Below are 26,446 nucleotides of genomic sequence, written 5' to 3'. Positions count from 1 at the left end.
AAGTTTTTTAGATGTTAGGAAGCTTTCAAGCCAATTCAATTCAATTCAACACAATACAATTTCCAGCCAAATACAAATTTTCTGAAATTCTAATGTTCTCTTGGAAGCTTAAATTTTATTGTTTGTAACGATGAATATTTATTGTTTTCCTTGAAGTGACAGGCTTACTTTGTTTATTTTTGAGAAAATATCTGCCATGCACCCAAGCCTAAATAATCACAGTTTGCATCAGTCATTCTTTCAGGGAAAAGTGATACTCTGAAGAAAGCTGGTAGGTCAGCTCACAATTCAGTCACAAAAGTGCTTTTCCTTGAGACATCTGTCGTCCTTCAGTATACATCAGAAGTGCTTTATGTGTACTTCCTATTTCATTATACAGAATATAAAAGACATGTACTAAAGGGTCAATATTTAATAAAATAAGTTTTTGCTGTTTCATCAACAACATTCTTAAGTGAAACTGGATTTTTTTTTCTTTTTGATTTTACTGCAAGTCCATGGTAAAAAATACAGTGACTACAAGTACAGTGGGTGCCACTGCTGCACTGCTTCTTTTCTTGCTAAGATGCCAGCAGTTTTACCCACTATCACATGATCAGAGCAAATGTCAACGCAGCAGAAAAGGCAAATAACATCTTGGTATTGTTATGAATATAATTTTTACCTAGTGGCCCTCCTGAGAGGGTCTTAGAGATCCACAGAAGTCTGGGGACCACACTTTGAGAATTGCTTAGATTGATAGAAGACATCTATGTTCAGATGAGTGACTGTAATTTGTGAACTTTTGATGATCTATGTTGTGACATCTCAGTTGTTTCTCTAAGATTCCTTTAAAACAAATAAGCTGGGCAGCAATTTAATTAGCTACCTTCCTTTTATCTTTCTTTTACTTTTACTTCTTTTAGCTAAAACCAGATCTCCTTTAGTAAATCATTTTTTGAACATCTACTTAAGGCTATGTGAAGAAAAAATGAATTATTTCTCTTTAAAAGATCTGGAATAAAATGAAAAAAATATTAAAATTTGTTAAAGTTGAATGATGGGTACAAAAGCATTTATGATACTGTTTTCTACATTTTTCTATATGTTTAAAATACTATAAGACAAAAAATTTTTTAAAGAACAAGAAAGACTTGGAATTTATGAAGATAGTGAATTTCTACAGAATTTGTAGTCAAGTTGACAACACTATGACTGTGAAAGACTAAAGCCATATGATTTTCTTGTATTTGTCCCATCTGCTCTGTTTTTTTTGTTTTGTGTCAGATTTTGCTAATATTGGATAGGATAAAGAACTTTAAACTGGAGGTTAAAATAATTCAGTTACAGTTTCAGCTGTGCAACTAAATAGCTGTGTTACCTAATTTTTCTTGTTGTTTCCTAATCTGTAAAATGGAAGTAATAATTCTTGTGTTTGAAAGATCAAATAAGATAATGTTATTTGAAAGTACCTCAAAAGTTAAGCTCTAAAGTTCTGAATGTATTGCAAGGTACTATTTTTTTAAAGAGAGGGAAAAACTAATACTTTTTGGTATGTGATTAACTACAACCACATTCCTAACTTTTTCAGGCCACTCGACCAGATATGATCAGGATCTTGTCAGCAGCCCTTCATGTAGTACTAAGGAGGGATATGTCCCTGAACCGAAGACTTTATGCATGGCTTCTTGGTAGGTATTTGATGTGTATGATTTTAGCTGGGAAAAGATGGAGGGAAGTTTGCCATACACAAGTATTATCAGGTTGTGTGTATGTCCTAAATGTATGTTGTCCAAAAGTTTGCTTAAATGGACAATAAAAATATAAACAGTATGTGTATTGTACAAAGAAATTTCAACAACTTATTAGTCAAAGAAACTATTTTAATCCATAGATCATGTTCCTTCCCTTTGACAAGATTTTTTTTCCCCTTATAAATCAAGGCTGTTATAAGTATGTAGATAAAGAAGGATAAATTAATAATCAAAATAATGAAATAATGTCTAAAACTTTGAAGTCATCAAAGGAATCAGGACTAGTACTAACCGTCCCACACGTGGTACCAGTCTCCCACTCAGGCAGTAAAGCATTGTGTACACTTTGTTCTTCCATACTTTTTGTGAGTATTTGGCCTGTCTTCACAACTCCTTATCACCTAGAGTGAGAGGGCACAATATAACTTACCTTGGATTTTCTGAATCTTTATTTATTTCACTGTTCATAAGATTAAAAAAAAATAGGATAGTTCTGGAAGAATACTATGATACTCAAATATTGAATTGGTTTCCCTTTATTAAACTATCTAAAATGATCTCTCTTGCTGACATTGATTGGGCTACTAATTGGTAAGTAGTTAGTGCTGTTTTTGAGCTATTTGCTGTTTTGGTATTTAGTAAACAACAGTTTTGGGAATTCCATTTTAATTTATTTTGCAATTTGTTTTCATGGAGGTTTTGATAACAACGGTGCTATCATAGGACCCAGAAGCACAAGACACAGTAATCCTGAAGAACATGCCACTTACTATTTCACTACATTTTCAAAAGAATTGTTGGTTCAGGTAATGAATGCTTTCATTTTATTTTTTGGTTACTCCCTGACCACTAGAGTCACTCAACAAATGTAAGACAAGGCTACCTTCATAGAATTAATTCACTAGTTGAAGGGATGGAGACACAACTCACAAGCTTTCTAAGAATGACTATAACAAGCAAATGACTACAATAAAAAAAATAAGTAAGCATAAGCTAGACTCAGTTCTGTGTAAGTCCAGAGATTTTCTTTTTTACTTTGTTTTCATAACTTTATTGAAACATAATTGCAGCTTCTCGCCCATCTGCTGTATGAAAGTTGGAGCTTTTCCAAAAACAGACCAGGACCTTTGTTATTTCCTCTGAAGCCCCAGTGAAATGTGGGTTGCAACAGGAATCTAAATGTGGTAAAACTGCTATTGAAATGGAAATGTTAAAACGATGCATAGGTTTATTTCATATTATTATTATTATTATTATTTTTTTTTTTTTTTTGGTGAGGAGATCAGCCCTGTGCTAACATCCGCCAATCCTCCTCTTTTTTTTTGCTGAGGAAGACGGCCCTGGGCTAATATCTGTGCCCATCTTCCTCCACTTTATATGGGACGCCGCCACAGCATGGCTTGCCAAGCAGTGCGTCGGTGCGCGCCCGGGATCCGAACCAGCGAACCCCGGGCCACCGCAGCGGAGCGCGCGCACTTAACCGCTTGCGCCACCGGGCCGGCCCCTATTTCATATTATTTTTACTTCAATTATATTTATTCAAGATATCTCAAAATAATCTGAGAAAATACATAGTATCTGAAGCATTTTAAAATGAGTCAGATTATAAGAATGTAGTTAGTTTTGAGTCACTAGTGGGGAAATAATTGCATACTAGCAGATATTGTCATGATTGTGTGGCATAGTTTGGGGCATATTGATGATCTTAAATACAAATATTATCTTTTGGGTAAACAATCAACTCATGAATTTGTTTTTCTAGATTTTAACTTTTCCAATTTTTTTCTAGTGACAATGTAAGCATTTTTCCTTCTCTCAAGACAAGTGAATATATTTTTTTTTTCCCCTAGCAGAGAGAAAAAGCCAACTTCAGTGAAAAAGCTTCAAAAAAGCAATAGGGAATGTAAATCTCCATTACATATGGTTGTATTTAAAAATATTTCTCTTTAGAAAGAAATCTTTGAATTTGTTTATTTAAATGACTAGTGTACTTTTTCTTTTTTAAAGGCAATGGTGGGGATCTTACAAGTGAATGGATTTGGAGAAGAGAGCACTTTAATGCAGGATCTAAAACCTTTTCGTATTTTAATCAGTTTACTGGACAAACCTGAGCTAGGTAATATATACTGTCCTAGAGCATAAGGTCACATATGGTTGTTTTGTATAGTTTCATAATAAAAGTGAGACAAAGTCATTACTTACAAAAGTTGCTATATTTTGAGGCCTTTAAATACATGTTTTCAGCAATTTCTTACCTAAAAATGGCTCTAGAACCTTAAAGTACAGATGTAGATCCAACTGGTTTGTTATCATATGTCTACCTGGTACTATGTGTGTAGCAGAGGAGTCATTTTAAAGATACTATCTAAGCTCTTCTTTATCCTGATTAAGTTACTGAAATTGAACCATTTATGATCTGTCATGATTATCGTATAGTTTCACAGAATTCAAGGACTTGAGTAGAAATATTTGGGTTATATCCCTCAACTTCCTTCCCCATATCTCCTTTGTTTTGTATGTTTTCCCTTTCTTCATTGTATATTTCTTGTGTATTAGAACTAATATGAAGTTAGTTATGGTACCTGGGACAGAAATTAAGAAAAACCATAAATATTAGCAACAATAAAATGAAATAATAAAGTATATAATTTTATTAAATTATATGCAGATGTTTTAGCAAATATGCTTGTCTCACCAATTCTTAAATATGAACAATTTTAAATATAAAAATAACCTAACCTTAGTTATATCAATGGCTTTGAGAGTTTATTTTAGCTATTATGTGATAATAAATGAATCAGGAATTTTTTGAAGGAGATTGACATCTGTTATAGCAATAAACAGTAAATAAAGTTTAATAAATAATTAAATAATAAACGCAATAAATAAAGTTTAGCCTTGTACCTTTTTGTATTTAAATTAATTAACAATAGTAATGATATTAGTAACATTTATTGAATACTCATATATCCTGGGAACTATGCTAGCCACCTTACAAATATTTTTCCTAACTCTTACAGCAGTCCTGTAAGTTTGTTATTATTATCCTCATTCTAGATGAGAAAACTAAAGCTCAAAGAAGTTAAATAACTTGTCCAAAGTAAAAGAGCTATTAATTGGCAAAACCAATTTCTCTGATTTTGTAATTTCTATTATGTGAACCTATAGTTAAATAAACTTTTGTTCAGTTATTTTCTGTTTTACTGTTAGCTTCTCAAAATGTTAAGTTTAGCTTCTGAAAAAAAAGACTTTTTAAAAAATACTTGTTTTAAAGCATCCTGTAATTGGGCCAACTTTCAGATAATCATGATTTGCCAATGCTAATTAATTATTGTCTTTAATATGTATATTAATTTTAGGACCTGTAATTCTAGAAGATGTCCTAATTGAAGTGTTTAGAACGTTATATTCTCAATGCAAAGCAGAATTGGATCTTCAGATGGAACCACCCTTCAGCAAGGATCATGCTCAGTTAAGCAGGTGGATTACCAAAAAATTAAGCGTGACATAAGCTGTCCTCATTTATTAATATTCATAAAGTGGACACTACTCTATGAAGTTTGTGTTCTGAATGAGTAAATTTGATTTAAAATATCACTGCATTTTGGTAATGTGAACACCCATAATTGATTGCTCTCATCTTTCAAACAGGCATTTACAGCATGACTGCTATGTAGTAGAACCACCACATTCCAGGGTTGGTTCTCAACCTCACCAGTTTTGAAAACTTAACTTTTAGCAGTTAATATGAAAATATGGCCGGCCCTGTGGCTTAGCGGTTAAGTGCTCGCGCTCCGACGCTGGCGGCCTGGGTTCGGATCCCAGGTACGCACCGACGCACCGCTTCTCCAGCCATGCTGAGGCCGTGTCCCACATACAGCAACTAGAAGGATGTGCAGCTATGACATACAACTATCTACTGGGGCTTTGGGGGGAAAAATAAATTAATTAATTAATTAATTAATTAATTTTTTAAAAAAAGAAAATATGGATTCCAGGGAATTTATTCACACTTACCAAACTCACAAGAGATTAACTACCACATGTCAGTTAATAATGGGAATTGTACCTTGCTTGGTAATTCGGCCTGGTTGTTTGCATGGGGCAGTGCCTCTTCATGATTTGACACCCTCAGGCATCCAAATCACAGATCAGAAAAAGACTTGAACACAGAGTTAAGTGAATCAAAGGACACTGAGTATTCTTTAAAGAATTTTTTTTTCATGTCATGGTTATTTCTTCTCTCAGGTATGTATATAAATATATATGCTTTTTGAATGCCTGGGACAAGTCATATAAAATTAGCATATCCTTTTCTCTAAGGCAGTGATAAGATACATGTTGGCAGAGTCTTACTTTTTCATTTCTCCTCTATTTTAAGCAGCCTACCTCTTTTCCAGTCTTATCTATCATTATATGACAAAGGTTCCAAGACTACAACTTCTTTTACACAATTTGCATTCCGTTAGTGTCTTCTTGGTGAGACTTTGGAGATAACCTGAGCTTTCCTAAAACGCACTTTTTTATAAAAATATTTTAAGACAGTTTTTTTTGTTTTGTTTTGGTTTGGTTTTTCTTGTGAGGAAGATCAACCCTGAGCTAACATCCATGCTAATCCTCCTCCTTTTGCTGATGAAGACCGGCTCTGAGCTAACATCTATTGCCAATCCTCCTCCTTTTGTTTTCCCCCAAAGCCCCAGTAGATAGTTGTATGTCATAGCTGCACATCCTTCTAGTTGCTGTATGTGGGACACGGCCTCAGCATGGCTGGAGAAGCAGTGCGTCGGTGTGCGCCCGGGATCCCAACCCGGGCCGCCAGTAGCGGAGCAGGCGCACTTAACTGCTAAGCCACGGGGCCGGCCCTAAGACAGTTTTTGATTTCTGATAAATATGATCCCCTGTAATTTTTGTTTGAGAAGTTAATATTAACTAACCTGGTATTCGATTTCATTCTGTACTCTGCCTGATAATTTGTATTGCCTCAGAGTATTTAATTAGTCTTTTGTGCTATAACTTGCTAGTTGCATTGAAGGTACCTCACTTTTTTAAAAAATAAGTGTTTTAATTGTTAGGAAAGATGGCAGGAGATGGTAGGTAGGTGATAGTTAATAGGCTAAAGGATTTCTACTTGAAAAAAGAAAGTTATTTTTCCCTAATGGAACTTCAGTAATAATGGCTATTTACAGTGTTAGTTCTTTTTGTTGTTATTTTTCAAGCTAAGAATAATTTGATTTAAACTCACCAAAATAAACTTAACCTTTCTTAAGCAAATCCTGAGCAGCACAGGAAAGCAGACAAAATTATTTCAGAGTCAGGGCTGTCAAAATCAAATCACTACTCAGTTTATATGTACAAGGGAAACAAAAGAATTTAATGCCAAATTAACAGCCAGGCACTCAAAATAGTTCAAAAAGAACTTCTTGTTCTTTTGCTAGAAGCACAGCTGTTTTTTCTTATACAAGGCTAATTTCTGATATTGGTCATACATTTCAGTTATGAAAACTCAAATTTGGAAAATAACTACAGGTAAAGTAGAGTGACAGTAGATAAAAATTATTTGTTGCAGTTTTCTCACTAGCAACTTTTCTAGCAACTACTTAGGAATGTGTACTGCCATAACAATATTGCACTCAACTTTAAATTTGAAAAAAATAAACATTAATATTTATTAGTTTTTGTTTTTCTTTTCCTTTTTTAGTAAATTAAGGGAAAATAAGAAAACAGCAGAGCTGATTAAAACTGCCAACCTTCTCTTTAATTCATTTGAGCCTTATTATATGTGGGATTACGTTGCACGTTGGTTTGAAGAATGTTGTAGGTATGTTAAACCATTTCATTCATTTTAATTTAATAGCATCCAAAGCCAACCTTTGCTTTTTGTGTATTTTTTTAAGTTCTTGAGTCTAATGAAAAGAATGTTCTTTTATACATTCTACTACTACTACTGACAACAATTAATTATTTAATAGCCATAATCTGGCTCTACCATTTCACTCTCAAATATGGAATCGTTGATTGTGTAATCTTAGAATTGCAAAGGAGTTTAGAGATGAGTTATTCAGTCACCAGCATAGATAAAAAGATTTTCCCTCTCCATTCTAGAGTTAACCCAGTTTTTCTTTGTTGTAGAGAAAATAGCAAATTTGTGGCTGCTGCCTCAGCACACTTTCCCAAAATGATTTCCACCTTGAATAACAAGAAATCCGTTGGTCATTCTTGTGTTTTTAAAGCCCTAAAACCAGCTCATACTGTTGCTGGTGAGTGATAAAAGCCCTTCACCCCTTAGGACATAAAGTTTAAAAAATGTTCTGAAAACCCAAACCAGTGAACCTGAGTGGAATCCCTGTCTGGATTTTAGACCAAATCCTCTCAGAACCAGATTAACATCTCAAGCCTCAGGAGCATATAGTCAAAAAGTAAGCATGAACAATCTTGGGATTACAAATCTTTTAAAAATATAAATGCTGATGCGATACCTTAATCCTTTAATGATTTAGAAAGTTGCTTGCTTACTCGTTCTGCAGATCCTGAGCACCTAGTTGAAAAGCACTGTGTTAGGCATGTAGACAGTCCCTATCTTCAGAGACTTTATAGTGGGAACAAGACATGCACATGTGTATTCCTAGTATTAAAAGTTATAAATGCCTTAATAGAAAGATTAAAATGTGGTAGCAATGCATAGGAATTATGAGTATATTTTTGCTAGCTGGCCCTCATTTCTACATTCACAAACACACACATCCATCTTTCTTTAGCTAACCTGGACTATTCCTTGAACACACATTAACTTTCATGCTGCTGAGCCATCACTCATGCTATTTCTTCTGAAATATTCTTCCTCCTTGCCCGTGTGCTAAGGTCCCTATACAGAGTTCACCCCCTTTCATTAGCCTTCCCTGACACTCCCAAATCTCCCATTAGAATCAGCTTCTCCTGTACTGTCACATTGTTACATTTATTTGTCTCTATGCTTATATTTTTCTTGCTGGTTGGGGACTATATCATATTCTTACTTAACTTTGTGTCTTCAGAGTATAGGGCAATGTGTGGTCATATAGAGTTAAATGATTTATTGTGAATATTTGTTGGAGGAATGACCCCTATTACTTGGGTTGGAAGAGGCTTCCTGGAGGAGGTAACATTTGATCTCAAACCTTGAAGGAGGGATGCATTCTGGATATGAGAGAATGAGATTGGGAGGATGGCAATCCAGGAGGATAAATTGGTATAAACAAAGGCCCTGAGGTTAGAAATCAAGCAGCGAATAATCCGTTTTAAGTAGGAGATGTTATCTGTGGTGGGAGCAGTGGGAAATAAGTCCCAAAAATGAGATCCATCAAGAACACTTAAAGTACAGGATGGGAGTTACAGGGAGAGGTTAAGCCTAGGAATCTTGTTTTGGGAATTTTCCACGTAGAGGTACAGTGGTGTCCTGGGGAAAGGGAATGTACTTCATCACAAGAACATTACTGTGTGTCCCAGTGTTGACTTGACCCTCATTAAGAAGACAGTGATGTCACATGTATTCATTTCACTTGATAGTATACTTGATCAAGTGAACTTTGTCCTTTTAGGAGGACACTGCATGCCAGACTTCAGATTGGGCCTGGAGATAGCAGTGAGTCATCTGAGTTACAGCTGACCAGTTTCTGCTTACTGGTGGATTTTTTATTGGATATAGTTTCTTTGGTAAGATCACCTTGGTAAAAACATATTGAGGAAATCTACTAACATAGTTTAAATATTTCATGTTGGAGACAAACCTCATCTTCAAATATACTTCATCTTTAAAATTACATTGATTTTTTTTCCTTTTGGCATAGCTTTTTTCATAAAATTTTCCAAGTGTTTTGTCCTCTGACATATATATATATTGCATATCCAAGTCTTCTATAATACATGGAATATACTTTATAATTGCATGTTATTGAAATCTTAAATGTTTAGTGTATAATGGTCTAATGCTACATTTGTATTTATTAATGATTATTTGTATTAAATTAAGACTGTTGGAAACTTTTCCCCTTATCTTTTCTCTCCTCAATTCTTTGCTTTCTCATTTTGAAGCCTACTAGAAGTATGAGGGTGCTGTGTCAGGTATGACATTCAGCCTGCTTTGTTTTTAACTGATTATGTTTACTTTTGTTATATTATAATTACAGTAATGTAGCAGATAAAACTGGGATTATTTTATAATATATGCTTTGAAGTACTTAAATTGAGAATTTGGGAATAAAAATTTTATAAGTCATTAATAACAAAATGACCATACAAGGTTAAGAGCATGATACATATAAAATATTACAGATGAGTAAAATTATTTCCTTTTTTATATAGATTAAATATAAGTAAGATAACATAACTTTTGAATTATACATTGTTTAAACTTTTGTCATTTCATTTTTATTTTCAGGAGACGTATATTGAAATCCAGACAGAACACTTGCCCCAGTTGCTGCTCAGGATGGTCTCTGCCCTGACAAGCCATCTCCAGACATTGCGTTTGTCTGAACTCACAGATTCACTCAGGCTCTGCTCAAAGATCCTTAGCAAGGTTCAGCCTCCGCTGTTAGCTGCCAGCACTGGAGGTGTGTTGCAGTTTACAAGTGGGCAGAACAACTCAGTCAGAGAATGGGAAGACAAAAAGGTAATGTTAGCTATTAATTGTGGTATTAACAGCCAGTTATATTTCTTCAAAGCCGAACAGTTTCTGAGTAAAATCACCTTACATAACCATTAAAATATTAGTGAATCTTTCCTAGATCCAAATGTTGTGGCAGTAGACCATCCTGTAGGCTTTTGGCTCTAGTGCAATTTAACTCTCTGTTTCAGCACTTCCCGTAGAAATATAATGCAAACAACATATGTAATTTTTAATTTTCTGGTAGCCACATTAAAAAAAGGGAAAATAAACAGGCAAAATAATTTCAATTAGATTTTGTTTAGCCCACTATAGCTAATTTATCATTTCAACATGTAATCAATATAAAATTGATATAATATAAAACAATCAGATATTTTACATTCTTTTTTGTGCTAAGTGTTCACAATTCTGGTATTTTACATTTACAGCACGTCTTCATTCAAATGCTAAATTTTTATCAGAAGTACTTGATCTGTATTTAACTTCATAAAATTTACATTTGAAAAATTAGACTCAATACCCAAATTGTTCTAAACATACTTAAAAGTTTTCTAATAACTAAATTAAGTATCAATTTTTAAATTGTAATTAAAATTAATTGAAATAAAAAATTTAGTTCCTTTTTCAGATTAGCTACATTTCTAAGTGCTCAGTAGCTAAGTGCTCAGTAGGTACATGTGGCTAGTAGCTACCATATTGACCAGTAAGTTTATAATCTAAACTTTACTGGTCCTTTTCATATATACGCTAAGCTTTTGACATGCTCTTCTTGAAATCCAGAATCTTTTTACTCTCCTCAGTCTTCCAGATTCTTAATGCTTACTGTATGATGTTGAGTAGAATTACAGTAATTTTAACGTCTGGCATTAGTAACATACCTAAATACCTATGAAACACCTATGGAAAAATCAATAATTTAAAAGCTTTCAGGTTTATAATATGAAAATTTTTTTTTTGTGTGTGAGGAAGATCAGCCCTGAGCTAACATCCATGCCAATCTTCCTCTTTTTGCTGAGGAACACTGGCCCTGAGCTAACATCTATTGCCAATCTTCCTCCCTTTTTTTTTTTTCCCTGTTTCTCCCCAAAGCCCCAGTAGATAGTTGTATGTCATAGTTGCACATCCTTCTAGTTGCTGTATGTGGGACGCCGCCTCAGCACGGCCGGACAAGCAGTGCGTCGGTGCGCGCCCGGGATCTGAACCCGGGCCACCAGTAGCAGAGCGCGCACACTTAACTGCTAAGCCACAGGGCCAGCCCCCTATTAAAGTATTTTTAAGCAAGTATTAAAACATTCAATGGAATTGCATAATTCCATTGAGTTTAGGCACAGTGGCACTATGTTAAAACGAAGATTTAAATATTTCTAGCATATAAGGTTCATTACCTAAATATTGGGTTTGTATAGTTGCCCTTACTTCTTTTGAGTTGCTTTTTTATTTTTTTCAGCCAGGTAAAATACATTATCAGGATGATCTCAGACAACCTTTCCCATCAAGTATTAATCCTAAAACTTTTTTCTTGGTCTTTCTAAATATATTGCTTTTCATATATGAAATGAACATTACTGACCCTCAGTCAATTTAAATATATCCCAGGATTGTCCTACAGAAACTAAAACCAGTCTCTCTTATTTTCCTCCTACCTGCTTATTATTTATATGTGATATTCTGTTATGATATGATATTCTGTTATGATATGATTCTGTTGTTGGGAAATTCATTTTGTTGTGTTGTTTTTCCATAATTTATGCCTCTAGGATCTTCTTAAAAGTAAAACTAACATAGATATTAACTGCTTTTGAAGCTTTGGTTTTTATTTGAATGAGATCAGTGAGATGGGGAAAGGATCTTAGCATTCTCTCAATTGCATATTCAAATATGTGAATGTTTACCCTGTAGAAAACATCTGGAGGCACTTATTGATGGTTAAGATAAGGTAAATGGGAATATCCATTCATATTAAATGAAATACAATTAAATAATATACTTTTTAAAAAAATTTAATGATTCATTAACCTTAGAGTATGCTTTTCTCCCACTTTCTCTGGTTTTCTTATGTATTTCCAGAGCATGTATGTTCTTTCCTATTTTTTACTGAAACACATGGTATTATCTTTTCTGAGATGTATGAAAATTGATCATATTTGAAAGCTGAGCATATTTTCTGTATTCCTTTTTTTTTTTTTGAAAGTAGAAGTGAATGATTGTTTAAAAAATTATAAATCTATTTTTGTCTCTATGCACTTAGTACATTTTTGTAAAATCGTGTATTGGATCTATATACCCAAATTTCCAAAACATGTAATTCCTTTCTATTTTCAAAAAGATATTTTATTGTAAAATAATCTGAAACATAGTTATGTAATATAGACCATACAACTAAATATTATAATTATATGCAAGTTTAACTGAATTTATAGCTTGAATTTTATTAACATAACATCATCTCTTGTTTTATGATCCTTGTATAAAAAAGATCAATACAGAAGTAACTTTATCGTAATAAGCTAATGACAATCTTACCATTTAAGACTCCTTTTCTTTTTTGGTGAGGAAGATTAGCCCTGAGCTAACCTCCATTGCCAGTCCTCCTCTTTTTCTTGGGGAAGATTGGCCCTGAGCTAACATCTGGGCCCATCTTCCCCTATTTTATATGTGGGACGCCTGCCACAGCATGGCTTGATAAGCGTTGCATAGGTCCACACCCAGGATCCAAACCTGCGAACCCCGGGGCTGCCGAAGCAGAGCATGCAAACTCAACCACTATGCCACCGGGCCGGCCCCAAGACTTCTTTTGAAAATGTGTTAATACAAGATTTTGGATGATTGTTAACCTTTCAAAAGAGAAAAATTGACAATTAAGTTCAAACTGATAGCCACCTCTAAACTTTGGCATTATAATATGAAAAGTTCTCATACTGTTATAGATATAGTTGATATGCTATGGTAAAAACAGCATGAAGTTTAGAATTACCTAGTCTGAGCTTTCTACTAACTACTAAGCTTATTTGCTATAACCTTGGGCAAGTTTTTTTTTTTTTTTTTTAACTTCCCTGACCCTCAGTTTTCTTACCTTTGAAATAGAGAAAGCAACCTCTCTTCATTCAGCACCCATTCTGTGTAAAGCACTGAGTATCCAGAGGGTGAAGTAGGCAGTCTCTGCTCTTCTCAACCCTTTCTTTCAAGTTGGGAGACAGACATTAAACAAATAATTGCACATTTAAGTATAGTTGTGATAAATGTACAAAGGAAAATATAGAGTGGTAGGAATGTGGAAAATGGGGTGATCTAACCTATATTAGGGGCCAAAGAAGGCTTTTTTGAGGAAGGATTGTTTGAATGAAGCCCTACAGGAATTGAGGTAGGGGTGAGGTAGGAAGAAGAGAGCACTTGACAGAAGAAAGCATTTGCAAAGGCTCTTAGGCAGAAAGGAGCGCTGTGCAGGCAGTGAGGGGGAGATGCGGCTGTCGAGGTAGGCAGGGGCCAGGTCTTACAGAGCCTTTTCACTGTACTAAGGCTTTTATTCTTTATCTTAGGAGCAATGGGAAGACCTTTTTCCCTTAGAAGCAAGGGAAAAAGGCAAGTGACAATCAGATTTGTGTATTAGAAAGATTATTCTGGCTGCAGTGTGGAGTACGGATCTGAGAAACAAAAATGGATGTGGGGAGACCTGCAGTAGTGCAGGTGAGAGGTGGTGGTAACGTGCTAACAAGATGGGAGAGTGAAGACAGAGAGAAATGGATGGATTAGCCATAGATTTAGGAAGAAAAAATCAATAAGGCATAGTAATGCATTGGTAAGGGTAATGGGTGATCACTAACATTTATTGAATGTTTACTAAGTGTCAGGTACTATCTCAGGTGCTTTATATATACTGTCTTACTTAATCCTCATAGCAACTGTAAAATGTAGGAATTATTGTCATCTTAATTATACAGATTAGGAAACTGAGGTTTGGAGAGGTTAAATAACTTGCCAAGCTAGTAAGTGGCAGAGCCTTAGCTGACTCATGGCCAGCACCCTTAACCACTATACTGAAGTGAATGTAGGGGAAATGTGAAGGAGAAGTGGAGAAGGTACCAAGAATCACTGCTTAGGTTTCTGTCTTCCTGATTTGATGAATGGTGGTATGACTCACTAAAGCAAGGAACATTGGGTGAGGCCCAGCTTTGTGGCAGCAGAGAATTTAGTGTGTATCTTCAGAAGGATCTCTTTTTAATGATCTTATTCAAATTCAAATTATGCTCTGGCACAATCACACAAGGAGTTCATGATACGTACAACTTTTGTTTACTTCACTAAGCCAGAAAATATGCTTGATGATTGTACTCATCCTATCATTTCGGGAAGGAACAGTTAATCAATTCCAGCTCTACTTCAGTAGCCACTTCACTTTCTTTTGTGTTTATATTGTAATTAGTTGTCTCTTAGCTTTCCTCTAGATTATAAACTATTCCTTTTATTCCTAGTACCTAATATAGTGTCTGGCATATAATGTGGGTTCAGTAGCTGTTCACTGAATGAATGTAAGATTAATAGCAAACATCTAAAATAGTACTTTGCTCATTGAAGACAGAAATTTTACATTCATGTGTTCCTGAATAGATGACCTATTAGATTTTATTTCTAGTTTTTAAAATGTCTTTTTTTTTTTTTAACCTTATGTGTCTCGTTCTTTGCATTATTTAGACATTAGGAAAATTACATTGTTTAGACATTAGGAAAGTGATTTCATGAAGTAGATTGAATAAACTGTTAGTCATTTGAAAACAAGGGTATAGATCCTAGAGATTTGTACCTACACATATTTTGCCCTCAAGAATCTAACCTTATGGTATGCATGTAGTGAACAATAAATACTTAGTGAATGACTTTATATTAATATATTCATTAGAACCATATTAGATTTCCTCCTGTTCATTATCGTAGACATATGAATCAATTGTAGAAACTATTTTAAGATTCAACTGAATATGTAGACTAAGTTGTGAATAGTGTAATCTAAAACTGACTTCTCTCAAAACGTGGCCATTTCTAATTTTTAATTCCCAATATATACATTTAGCTACTCAGCCTTTTGCTCTTTTTAATCTCTACCAGGTATCATCAGTTTCTCTTGAAAATCCTACAGAAGTGTTTGAAGATGGAGAAAATCCACCTAGTAGTCGATCATCAGAGAGTGGGTTCACTGAGTTTATACAGTACCAAGCAGAGCGACCTGATGATATTGACAGAGAACTGAGTGAGGGACAGGGGGCAGCTGGCATCCCAATTGGTAGCACGTCCTCTGAGACAGAAACGGCCTCCACTGTGGGATCCGAAGAAACCATCATCCAGCCCCCTTCCACAGTCACTCAGGGGGCAGCACCCCGAAGTGGGAAGACAGCCCAAAAGACCGCAATGCAGTGCTGCTTGGAGTATGTTCAACAGTTTCTCACCAGACTTATCAACCTCTACATCATTCAGAGTAACTCTTTTTCTCAGGCTTTGGCTCCAGAGCATCAAGGGGATCTCAGTGGAGAGCAAGGAGAGACTTCAAAATGGGACAGGGATTCACATGGAGATGTAAAAGAGAGAAATATAAGTAAACAAAAAGCTTCAAAAGAATACCTTTCAGCCTTCCTTGCTGCCTGTCAGCTCTTTTTGGAGTGCTCGAGTTTCCCGGTTTACATTGCTGAGGGGAACCATACCACAGAGTTACATTCTGAAAAATCAGAGACTGGTAAGGTCATCTCTGTTTTATTTATATTTAAATATTTTCTATGACATGCTTTTTTTGTTTTTTAAGACTTAGCACTCATATTAAAACTGGATTTTTTTTTAGCCAGTTAATTTTTAAAAGTGTTACTTTAATTTGTAGGTTTTTTAAATGAAATATTGTCATTATGAGGAGATTAAAATGTTAGAAAATTTTGTGATTTTGATATCTTTCACAGTTTGCTTGCAAGTGAGTAAAGAGAAGCTAAGAAAGAAATTAACTCCTTTCTCTGAAGAAAAGTAATATAACATTTAGATCCATTGGTTTCCTTATTTCGACTAGTATCATATGTGTTTACCTTTATTTAAATTTTTATTATACACACACACAATGCAGTGAGTACCACATAATGTTTGATTAATATACTGTCTTTATGAACAGAAAAATAGATTGTACGACTTGGCATAAGAAAAATACATATTAAAAAAGTTTATGAAATTCTTGTTGCTATTTCATTTTCTTAAAACTGCAGGTGAGAAACCATGGTTTTGTTAAAAAATCAAGCCTAAAGGAATTAAGTTGGGGAGGTTTGTTTTTTGAAATTACCTTGGAAGCTGAAGTATGTGTGAAAGCTTTAGTGTGATGACCTCTGTTGTCTTCCATCTTCTGTTGCAGACTGGGAGCATGTGCAGCCTCCGCTGTGGCTCCAGACTCTGATGAATGCTTGCAGCCAAGCAGGTGATTTCAGTGTGCAGAGCGTTGCTATTTCACTAGTCATGGACCTGGTGGCATTGACTCAGTCTGTGGCCATGGTCACTGGGGAAAACATCAACAGTGTGGAGCCTGCACAACCCTTAAGTCCAAACCAGGGAAGAGTAGCTGTGGTTATTAGACCTCCCCTCACTCCAGGCAATCTGAGGTACATAGCTGAGAAGACTGAATTTTTCAAGGTAAATTCTAAGAAATATATACATGACTAAGATGATACTTGACCTAGTTTGCTTAGCAGAGATTTTAAAGATGATAATCAGGCTTAATTGATCACCTGTTAATATATCATATAGAAAAAGATACCACACTTGATCTGTACTGCTTTGCCCATCTTGTCCTCAGTTTTGTGAGGAGAAAAAAGATAAGGATGAGGGGAGTATTAGGGTAAAGAAAGGCAAATATTAAGGCACCAAAGCCATGGAAGAAATAATTTTAGCTAAAAAACAGGAAAGCTCATTTATACAGTAAAACTTATTTCCGGATGAAGTGGTTGTGACATTTTTGCTTTTCATAGAGTATAACTTCAGCTCTCCAAAACTCCCAGCAAAAGCTTTTCTGACTCTATATTGTGTGATTATCATCTGTGGTGTATGATATCATTCAGAAAAAAATGCACAGTCTTTAATTTCTATCACAACGGTATAGTTGATATTCTCTATATAGAAAGAAGATCGAGTATATTTGGATTGTGTTACATCTTAAGCAGGTAGATTCTGTATACATAAAAAATAAAAATTTTTTAAATCTGATTTCAGGTCATTGTGCCCCTCCAGATAGTTCCTTCTGCTAGATTAGAGTTGATTTCTATAACATTGTGGTGGTAAACCCTGAAAATTGTTGTGTTTTTATTAATGCTGTCACAGATCATTACATGCTATGTTAACACATGTAGCTCTGAAATACATACGACCTGTTTTGTATGTCTTAAGTAGTTTGGATATTTGGACTGTGAATTATATTTCACTTTGCAACATATAACCATAAATATTAAATTGCATTCAATGTGGAATTTATATCCTCTTAAGGATAATGTATTCTAACATCACTTTACTAAATATCACTAAAATAGTGAAATGGAGTCTTATCTTAGCCCTGCAGAAATTGCTTACATGTCTGATGTTTAAAATAAATATCCATAAAGGGCTGTCATAAGAGATTCTAAGGGCCTGGATGACCAGAAAGTGGGGCGATGGAAAGCTACACTTTTAAATCTCATCCTGGTGGCATAATGAGTATCAAAGACCTTCCAGGTCTGGCATTCAGAGACTTGTTTATACCTAATAGGAAATGTTTGCTAAATAAATTTTTGTTTATGGTTTTGTAACACTGTTACTTTTATATCTTTTTCTATAGCATGTAGCTTTAACACTGTGGGACCAGCTGGGAGATGGGACACCTCAGCACCACCAAAAGAGTGTGGAACTGTTTTATCAATTACATAACTTGGTTCCTTCTTCTAGCATCTGTGAGGATGTTATAAGTCAGCAGTTAACCCATAAAGATAAGGTAAATTTGTCTCTTCTTATCCTGTGCCCTCCCCCCACCATCGCTCCCATTATACCAAAAGGTAAATTAAGGAAACTCCAGGAGAATGATTGTAGCTAGTATCTGAATAAGAGGTAATATAGCTTCATTCGGAGGGATCTTAATATCTTTAAAATAAATGTGTTCTATTCTTTTTAGAGGAAAGTTCTTTACAAAAACATCAGTAATATGAAAAATCAAGTAACCCAGAATCAAATGCTGGGTTTGTTTCGTGGTTCAGGACACCAGTTATAGGTAGTGATAATTAAAGTTGTTGCTGGTCCAAGTTCTTGAGTCATTTAAAGAGGAATCAGTGGCCTCAATGATGAAACTGATGAATACATTAACTATTACTATATGGGAGATGAAATAATGTGTGTTAAGTTACATTTATAAGCTATAGGATGGTAGTATGTGAGATTATATTATTTGCGTTATAGTAAATATCCAAAATAAGGATTTTGTATCCTAATGTGGAGGAAGTGAAACATAGTCAGAGTAAAGATGGCTAAGTTATGAGTGGGCCTGAGAAGCTAGAGCAATCATTCTGATTGACCTCTTCAGGGTAACTTAATGAAGTTTGTGGTCTTCCTGTGCCTGTTCTGTAATATAAATTTAAGATTTTATTGATCAGCTTTTAAAAGTGGACTGCCCCAATTTTAAAAAATTGTAAATGCTAGTGAGTTTGAATCAGTCATATTCAAAAAGGCATTGTGGTGAGTAAATGAAGCATTTGGCAAGGGGGGATGTGGCAAATGAAGGAGTAAATGAGAAGAATGAAAAGTTTATTCCAAGTAAAATGTTAAAATTCTATTTCTGCTTTAACACTTTCTTTCAAAATTGTTCAGAAATAAAATTTTAAATAAAGCCTTGTATTTTAATTTAATAATTTGTTTTACATTAAGAATAAGTCTAGGACAAATTATATACTGTTTACTTGTGTAACATTTTATTTGTAAAGAAATATTAAGTTCTGAATAAAGATATTATACATCCATGAAAAAATTAAAATACCTGTTATTACTTACTTTTATTTTTACATGTTTGTGTTGGTTGACATACACACATAGGCGTCATAGGAAAAGCATTTATTAAGCTCACGAAAAAGCAAACACTCCTCTGACCTATCACAAGCAATTTAGACAGTTGGAATCCCTGATTTTGGGGGACTTTTACTTGAAGGATAGTCTATAAAGAAAGACTATAAAAATTGTGATAATATAAATCAAGTAGAAATTGTGATTAATACATGTTCATTATCTAATACCAAATGCTGGTCTTTCTAAATAATTTATTTTTGCATTGTTATATCCATTGTTGCTTTAACACTTAATCTTCTCCAGATAATCCCAGAAGTGGTGTAATATTCTTTTTGTAGAAATAATTTTTTAGATGTTTAAATTTTTTAATCTAAAAATCAGCTTTATAAGTGATGATAAATTCATTTGGGATTAATGTATAATTTCTGGAAACAAAAGTAAATTATATAGTGCAGTAAAATCAACTTTGACTACTAAGTATTTATGTTAAAATGAGGGAGAAAGTGCTTCCTAGTCTCAAGATATCATTATATGCACATTATTAACTCGTTCCATCCCCTGTTATATAATAATCTGGTAAAGTGATTACCTAGTCTAAACTAAATAATAATTATTTATGAGGCAGCATGAGATGATTCTTTAGGTTTAATATTTCTGTATATAAGTATTTTCTACATTTCTACATCCATAAAAAAATAAGTTTATTACAGTGTGTATTGGAGTACTGTGAACATTGAACATAATACTCTCTCTTAAATGACTACTTTGATTTTATTGAAATCACTTAATATCTTCAAGGGAGAAGAAAATAATTTAATCTCCCATATTCCTCCTCAGAAAATAAGGATGGAAGCACATGCAAAGTTTGCAGTTCTTTGGCATCTAACAAGGGACCTTCATATAAATAAGTCGTCATCTTTTGCACGTTCTTTTGACAGGTTGGTTACATTTTATATTCAGATTTTACAGTCAAATATCTTAATGTCTCTTTTCTTAAATCTTCTGGTTAGTTTGGCAGGGGCAGGCAATAGCAATTTACAAATTTTATAAATAGAATTTATAAATTACTGTTGAAAATCTAAGCTATATTAAAATGCATGACATTTTCATTTATCTACCAGATTTCATTTATCTATCAGATCTTCCCTTTCTAGCTCTAGAGCACCCAGTGCCCCTTCCTTTCATTAGACAACTATTCATTAAGCCCCTGCTATGTGGCAGCTGCCATTCTAGGTGTCAGGGATACAGCAATGGCTATAAGCTTCTCGAGTCTATATTCACACTCAGTGAAATTGCATATAAACAGTAGATTGTATTAAGTGTTTCTCTAGCAGTTGTTCTCAATCTTCTGCCTGAACTAGACTTACTAAAATCTACAGCTAAAATACTGGCAAACCCCTTCTGTAGATTCAAAGAACCTGTAGCTGCCTGAGAGTGGTTTTGCTGTTTGTCTAGACTACTTAGATGACTCATAACCCAAATAAGAGATTTGCATTAACTTCCAAGGAGACACCATTTATAGGTAGATTTATATATTGGCATAAGATAGCAGTCTCACCAGCAGCTCTCATAGAGGTGGCCACAAATCTAACTATGCTTAAAGCCCAGCTCAGGATCAAATGTGTGCTGTACTAGATGTTATTTCAGCTGGTGCTTTTCCAGCAGCATCACCGTTTTTAAATGATCTGCTCTTGAACCTCTACAATGAACTAGGCCGTAGGCCTAGGAACTTTACAAATACCATCTCTAATTTGACGACCACCTTTCCTTATCATACCTGTGAGGCACTGAAGGCCCAGAAAAGTTAAGTGATTTGCCCAAGACCACACATGAGGTACAGGGGATGGCCTGGAATTGAATCTTGAGTTTTCTGATTCCAAACCATACCTCCATACCTTTTACAGAAAGTCTTTCCTTGAATTAAGTACAAAGTTGTGAGTCATAAAGAGAATGGGAGCAGAGGAGTATGGACCATCATGGAAATAGTGTTGACTTGCAAGGGGTGCAATATTTGGTGATTTGAACAGGAATATGTTGCTAAAACAAGACTAAGTCTCGAAGTTTTTTTTTTTCTATTCTTTATTATCTTATAAAAGTGTGCTTGTGAAATTTCAAAAAATACAAGTATATAAGAGAAAAAAAGACTGTTTTCTCCTTTCTCATCGTATCTACTGCGACTGTAGAGATTAAGATTATTAAAATGCTATGGTCAAACGTTATCCTAAAGTATAATCAGTTTTATGTAGTTAATTCAAAATAAGAAACACAACATATAATAATGTTAATTTTAGAAAAATTAGTGTGTTACAATTAAAGTAGGTGTTTTGTTCTTTGTTTTAATTATTGGTGTTTATTGTAGGTCACTGTTCATCATGTTAGATAGCCTTAACAGTCTCGATGGTTCTACTAGCTCTGTGGGACAAGCCTGGCTGAACCAAGTCCTACAAAGACATGATATTGCAAGAGTTTTGGAACCATTGCTGTTGCTCCTGCTTCATCCAAAAACTCAGAGGGTTTCAGTGCAGCGTGTACAAGCAGAACGTTATTGGAATAAGGCTCCCTGTTATCCTGAAGAAGAGAGTGACAAGCATTTCATGCAAAATTTTGCATGCAGCAATGGTGAATATCATATGGAAGTAGAACAGCTTTATTTAGAATTAAGTTATTAAAATAAAGTGAGAGGTGAACCCAACAGTGATTGGCGGGAGAATTAAATGTGAGATTTTCTCCTTGGGCTTATTTTCTCCCCTCCTCATGCACTAGCAGTGCTCATGTAGGCCATGTCAGGATATACTTCGTCAGTGACCATCTCAGAGAACTTGGATCTCTCTTATCAGTTGACTCTTTCAGGGAGGAATCAGCACAGCTCTGGTCAGAGACATTCTTCAATTTTGATGAAAATACCTTTAGAGTTTATTTGGCAGTCCTGATCCTACAAGGCTCTGTAGATACTTTACTGGGAACTTACAGTAAGCTTATAATGCATATTTATATTTCATGAGTCATTTTTCTCATCTGTAAAATGGGAATAATAATAATACCCACCTCTCAAAACTTCATTGTGAACATTAGATATAGTCATGTTTGTGACATGCTTAGTGCAGTGACTGGCATATGGTAAGTGTTTGATAAATATTCACTGTTATTACTATGAAATCCATACTTTACAAACTGTTGAGTGATGCCCTCTATAATACAGTGATAATGGCCCCTTATATTAGATTAATTTATTATGCTTTAGGGACAAAAGACTCTCCTATATCTCATTTGTATCTCTTGACAAATAACCCTATGACATCAGTAATAAAAAGGTCATTTTACCAAGCAGGGAGCTGATGCTTAGAAGGCTGTGGCTTTCTCCAAGTCCCATGACTGGTAAATGATGAAACTGGAACTAAACCATTGTGCTCCTGCTTCATTTTTAGTGTGTTTCTACAGAGCCTTGGTTCCTTTCTCTAGCTTCCTTCCCACTCCTTCCCCTGAACCTTCTAAGAACATGCTCTCCCCTGCTGGTTGCTAACTTCTTTGTTAGTGCTTTACCTGCCACAGTATCTGCCTGTCTGCTGAATTCTCACTTCTCCTTTGAGATCAGTCTTAGACCTCACCTGTGGTATCATGAGGCTTTCCCTGAATTTGATAACATTTGGTTTGTACTGCTCGTGTGGAACTAAGCCTTCCACCCTTTCTAAAGAATGCCATCAGCATAGTATGCCCCCCAAAAAGTATAAAAACAGAGGAGTGTATTTGTGATCCCCTACTAATTTTAAACTCCTTAGAGAGAACAATGATGTCTTTTCCTTCTCTCACCCTCATTGTCTCCTCCTGGTTTGGGGCCTTACTCGTACTACATAATTCATAAATGTTTGTTGAATTTTATTAAAATCAAGGAGGTTATGTATTTATACATTAACTATATATAAACTATTTGAATTCTTAGAAACAGCATAACTGAAGGGAAATATCACACAGGGAGGAAAAAAACACTAAAATTTTGAATTGTAGTAGAAAGGATATCTTGTTTGGGGATTAGGACAAATTTTTATATTTTATTTGTGTTAAATGTGCTATTATGTTTAATTCAATTGAATAATAGGCCTTCTATTGTTGAATTGTCTTTATTAAATTCTAGTTAATAGTTATCTACATAATTTTCTAACTTAAAAGGTCTAAACAGTAATAAATTAAAATATAATTTTAATAGGAAAATATAAGTAGGTGATGAAACTAATGATTAAAGATCTTGAGTTCAGGCTACGTTTCTACATTTCAATTATTTTAATATATTTTATATTTTTCCTTCTTTACTATGCCAGTAAGCCAAGTACAGCTCATTGCATCTAAAGGAAATGGTGAAAAGCCGCTCTCCATGGATGAAATAGAGAACTTTAGTCTCACTGTTAATCCATTAAGTGACAGACTTTCCCTTCTAAGTACCAGCAGTGAGACGATTCCAATGGTTGTATCTGATTTTGATCTTCCAGACCAACCGATTGAAATACTTCAGAGTTCTGACTCTGGGTGTTCACAGTCCTCTGCTGGGGACAACTTGAGTTATGAAGTTGATCCTGAAAATATAAATGTCCAAGAGGAATCCCAGATGCCAAATGCAGACTCCCCAGATGATGATGTTCAGCAGGTAGTGTCTGACCTGATATGTAAAGTTGTAAGTGGCCTTGAAGCAGAATCTGCATCAGTTACATCTCAGTTAGAAACTGAAGCTATGCCCCCAACGCACAATGATGTAGCTCCAGGTGAGGAGGCGACTAAAAGTGAAGATCAGTTCACTCAGCAGAGTCAGAGTGCTTTGCTGAGTAATGAAAATTCTCAGTTTCTGTCTCTGTCTGCGGAGGGAGGCCATGAGTGCGTGGCAAATGGAATCTCCAGAAATGGCTCCTCACCTTGTATTTCAGGAACCACACAGCATCTCCACGACTCTTCGGTTGCTTCCACAGAAACCAAATCTAGACAGAGGAGTCATAGTAGTATTCAGTTCAGCTTCAAAGAAAAATTATCAGAAAGAGTCTCAGAGAAAGAAACAATTGTTAAGGAGTCAGGTAAACAACCAGGAGCAAAACCTAAAGTAAAACTTGCGAGAAAAAAGGATGATGACAAGAAAAAAACTTCAAATGAAAAACTCAAACAAACCAGTGTATTCTTTAGTGATGGTCTGGATTTAGAGAACTGGTATAGCTGTGGAGAGGGAGAAATTTCTGAAATTGAGAGTGACATGGGTTCTCCAGGGTCACGGAAATCTCCCAACTTCAACATCCATCCTCTCTATCAGCATGTGCTTCTGTATCTCCAGTTGTATGATTCATCAAGGACTCTGTATGCTTTTTCTGCCATCAGAGCCATCTTGAAAACTAACCCTATTGCTTTTGTAAATGCCATTTCGACCACTAGTGTAAATAATGCATATACCCCTCAGTTGTCTCTGCTTCAGAATCTATTGGCCAGACACCGGATTTCTGTTATGGGCAAAGACTTTTATAGTCACATTCCAGTGGACTCAAATCATAACTTCCGGAGTTCTATGTACATAGAAATTCTAATTTCCCTCTGCTTGTATTACATGCGTAGCCATTACCCAACTCATGTCAAGGTCACTGCACAAGATTTAATAGGCAATCGAAACATGCAGATGATGAGCATAGAAATTTTGACACTCCTCTTTACTGAGCTGGCAAAAGTAATAGAAAGCTCGGCAAAGGGTTTCCCTAGTTTTATCTCCGATATGTTATCTAAGTGCAAAGTTCAGAAAGTTATTCTTCACTGTTTGCTGTCATCTATCTTTAGTGCACAGAAATGGCACAGTGAAAAAGTGGCAGGTAAGAATGTGGTTGCTGTGGAAGAAGGTTTCTCAGAGGACAGCCTTATCAATTTCTCAGAGGATGAATTTGACAATGGCAGCACACTCCAGTCACAACTTCTGAAAGTGCTTCAGAGGCTCATTGTTCTAGAACACCGGGTAATGACTGTCCCTGAAGAGAATGAAACAGGTTTTGATTTTGTTGTATCTGATCTGGAACACATCAGTCCCCATCAGCCCATGACTTCTCTTCAGTATTTGCACGCTCAGCCAATCACATGTCAAGGCATGTTCCTCTGTGCAGTGATACGAGCTTTACATCAACACTGTGCTTGTAAGATGCACCCACAGTGGATTGGTTTAATCACATCTACTCTGCCTTACATGGGAAAGGTTCTACAGAGAGTGGTTGTTTCTGTAACCCTACAACTTTGCAGAAATTTGGATAACCTAATTCAGCAGTACAAATATGAAACAGGATTATCTGATAGTAGGTAAGTTTTGATTTTTAACTTTATCATTGACATTTTTCACATATATGATTGCTTAATCATCCAGAAAGTCACAATTTGAATAAATAAATTAGTGGTTATCAGTAGGTTACAAATACTATGTTATTTTCACAAAGAAGAAAATTCAGCTTGAGGAGTATCAATAAAAGAATCAAGAATGGAAAAGAAGAAGGAATATTTAAAGAGGCCTTTTTTCTCCTAAGGGCTGAAATTAATTCTGATGCTCTTCTTGACTGAGCTGGCAAAAGTAATAGAAAGTTCAGCAAAGAGCTGTCCTAGGTTTATCTGATATGTTATCTAAGTGCAAATTAATTTCACACTAAAATTATTTTAAAATTACAAATAATTCTTTTCCCATCTGATTTTATTTCTTGTTTTGGATTTTCATGGTTTGGTAGTAAATTCCACCTGTATCCCCAGGTGACGTTCAAAATTTGTCTGTCAAAAATTAGCCAGGTGTGTCATAGACTAGTGTCTGGTTATCTCCTCTATAACCTCAGCTGCTATATGTGAAATATAAGAAAACTGCCTATGTTATTTAATATTGATATGCTGCCATCATGCAGTTACTAGAGATTTACTGGCTATATTTGTTTATTTTGTATAGAATTTTTTAGCCAGAAAGAACTTTAGTACATTTAATGCAACTCACTTATTGTATAGGATATAAAAGCTCCTAATTTATTCTTTTAGTTATTTATTCATATAATATTTA

The 26,446-nt window shown here is 34.9% G+C and overlaps 1 protein-coding gene across 3 annotated transcripts in view; it reads left to right on the top strand.

Annotated features, from left to right (window-relative positions):
• DOP1A (DOP1 leucine zipper like protein A) overlaps positions 1-26,446 on the top strand; it is a 92,330-nt gene that overhangs the window by 38,032 nt on the left and 27,852 nt on the right. For all 3 annotated transcript variants that reach the window (XM_058566699.1, XM_058566697.1, XM_058566698.1), the window contains exons 7-19: positions 1,571-1,670; positions 2,430-2,539; positions 3,741-3,849; positions 5,093-5,213; positions 7,432-7,551; positions 9,308-9,422; positions 10,147-10,380; positions 15,478-16,099; positions 16,751-17,025; positions 18,200-18,352; positions 20,248-20,348; positions 21,770-22,029; positions 23,724-25,713. In XM_058566699.1, coding sequence (XP_058422682.1) covers positions 1,571-1,670; positions 2,430-2,539; positions 3,741-3,849; positions 5,093-5,213; positions 7,432-7,551; positions 9,308-9,422; positions 10,147-10,380; positions 15,478-16,099; positions 16,751-17,025; positions 18,200-18,352; positions 20,248-20,348; positions 21,770-22,029; positions 23,724-25,713 — 4,310 coding nt within the window. The remainder of the gene's footprint in view (positions 1-1,570; positions 1,671-2,429; positions 2,540-3,740; positions 3,850-5,092; positions 5,214-7,431; positions 7,552-9,307; positions 9,423-10,146; positions 10,381-15,477; positions 16,100-16,750; positions 17,026-18,199; positions 18,353-20,247; positions 20,349-21,769; positions 22,030-23,723; positions 25,714-26,446) is intronic.

This window comes from Diceros bicornis, chromosome 23 (assembly GCF_020826845.1).
Source record: "Diceros bicornis minor isolate mBicDic1 chromosome 23, mDicBic1.mat.cur, whole genome shotgun sequence".
Lineage (NCBI taxonomy): Eukaryota > Metazoa > Chordata > Mammalia > Perissodactyla > Rhinocerotidae > Diceros > Diceros bicornis.
The sequence above is the reverse complement of the archived record's forward strand: the minus strand, read 5'-3'. Positions and strand labels throughout refer to the sequence as shown.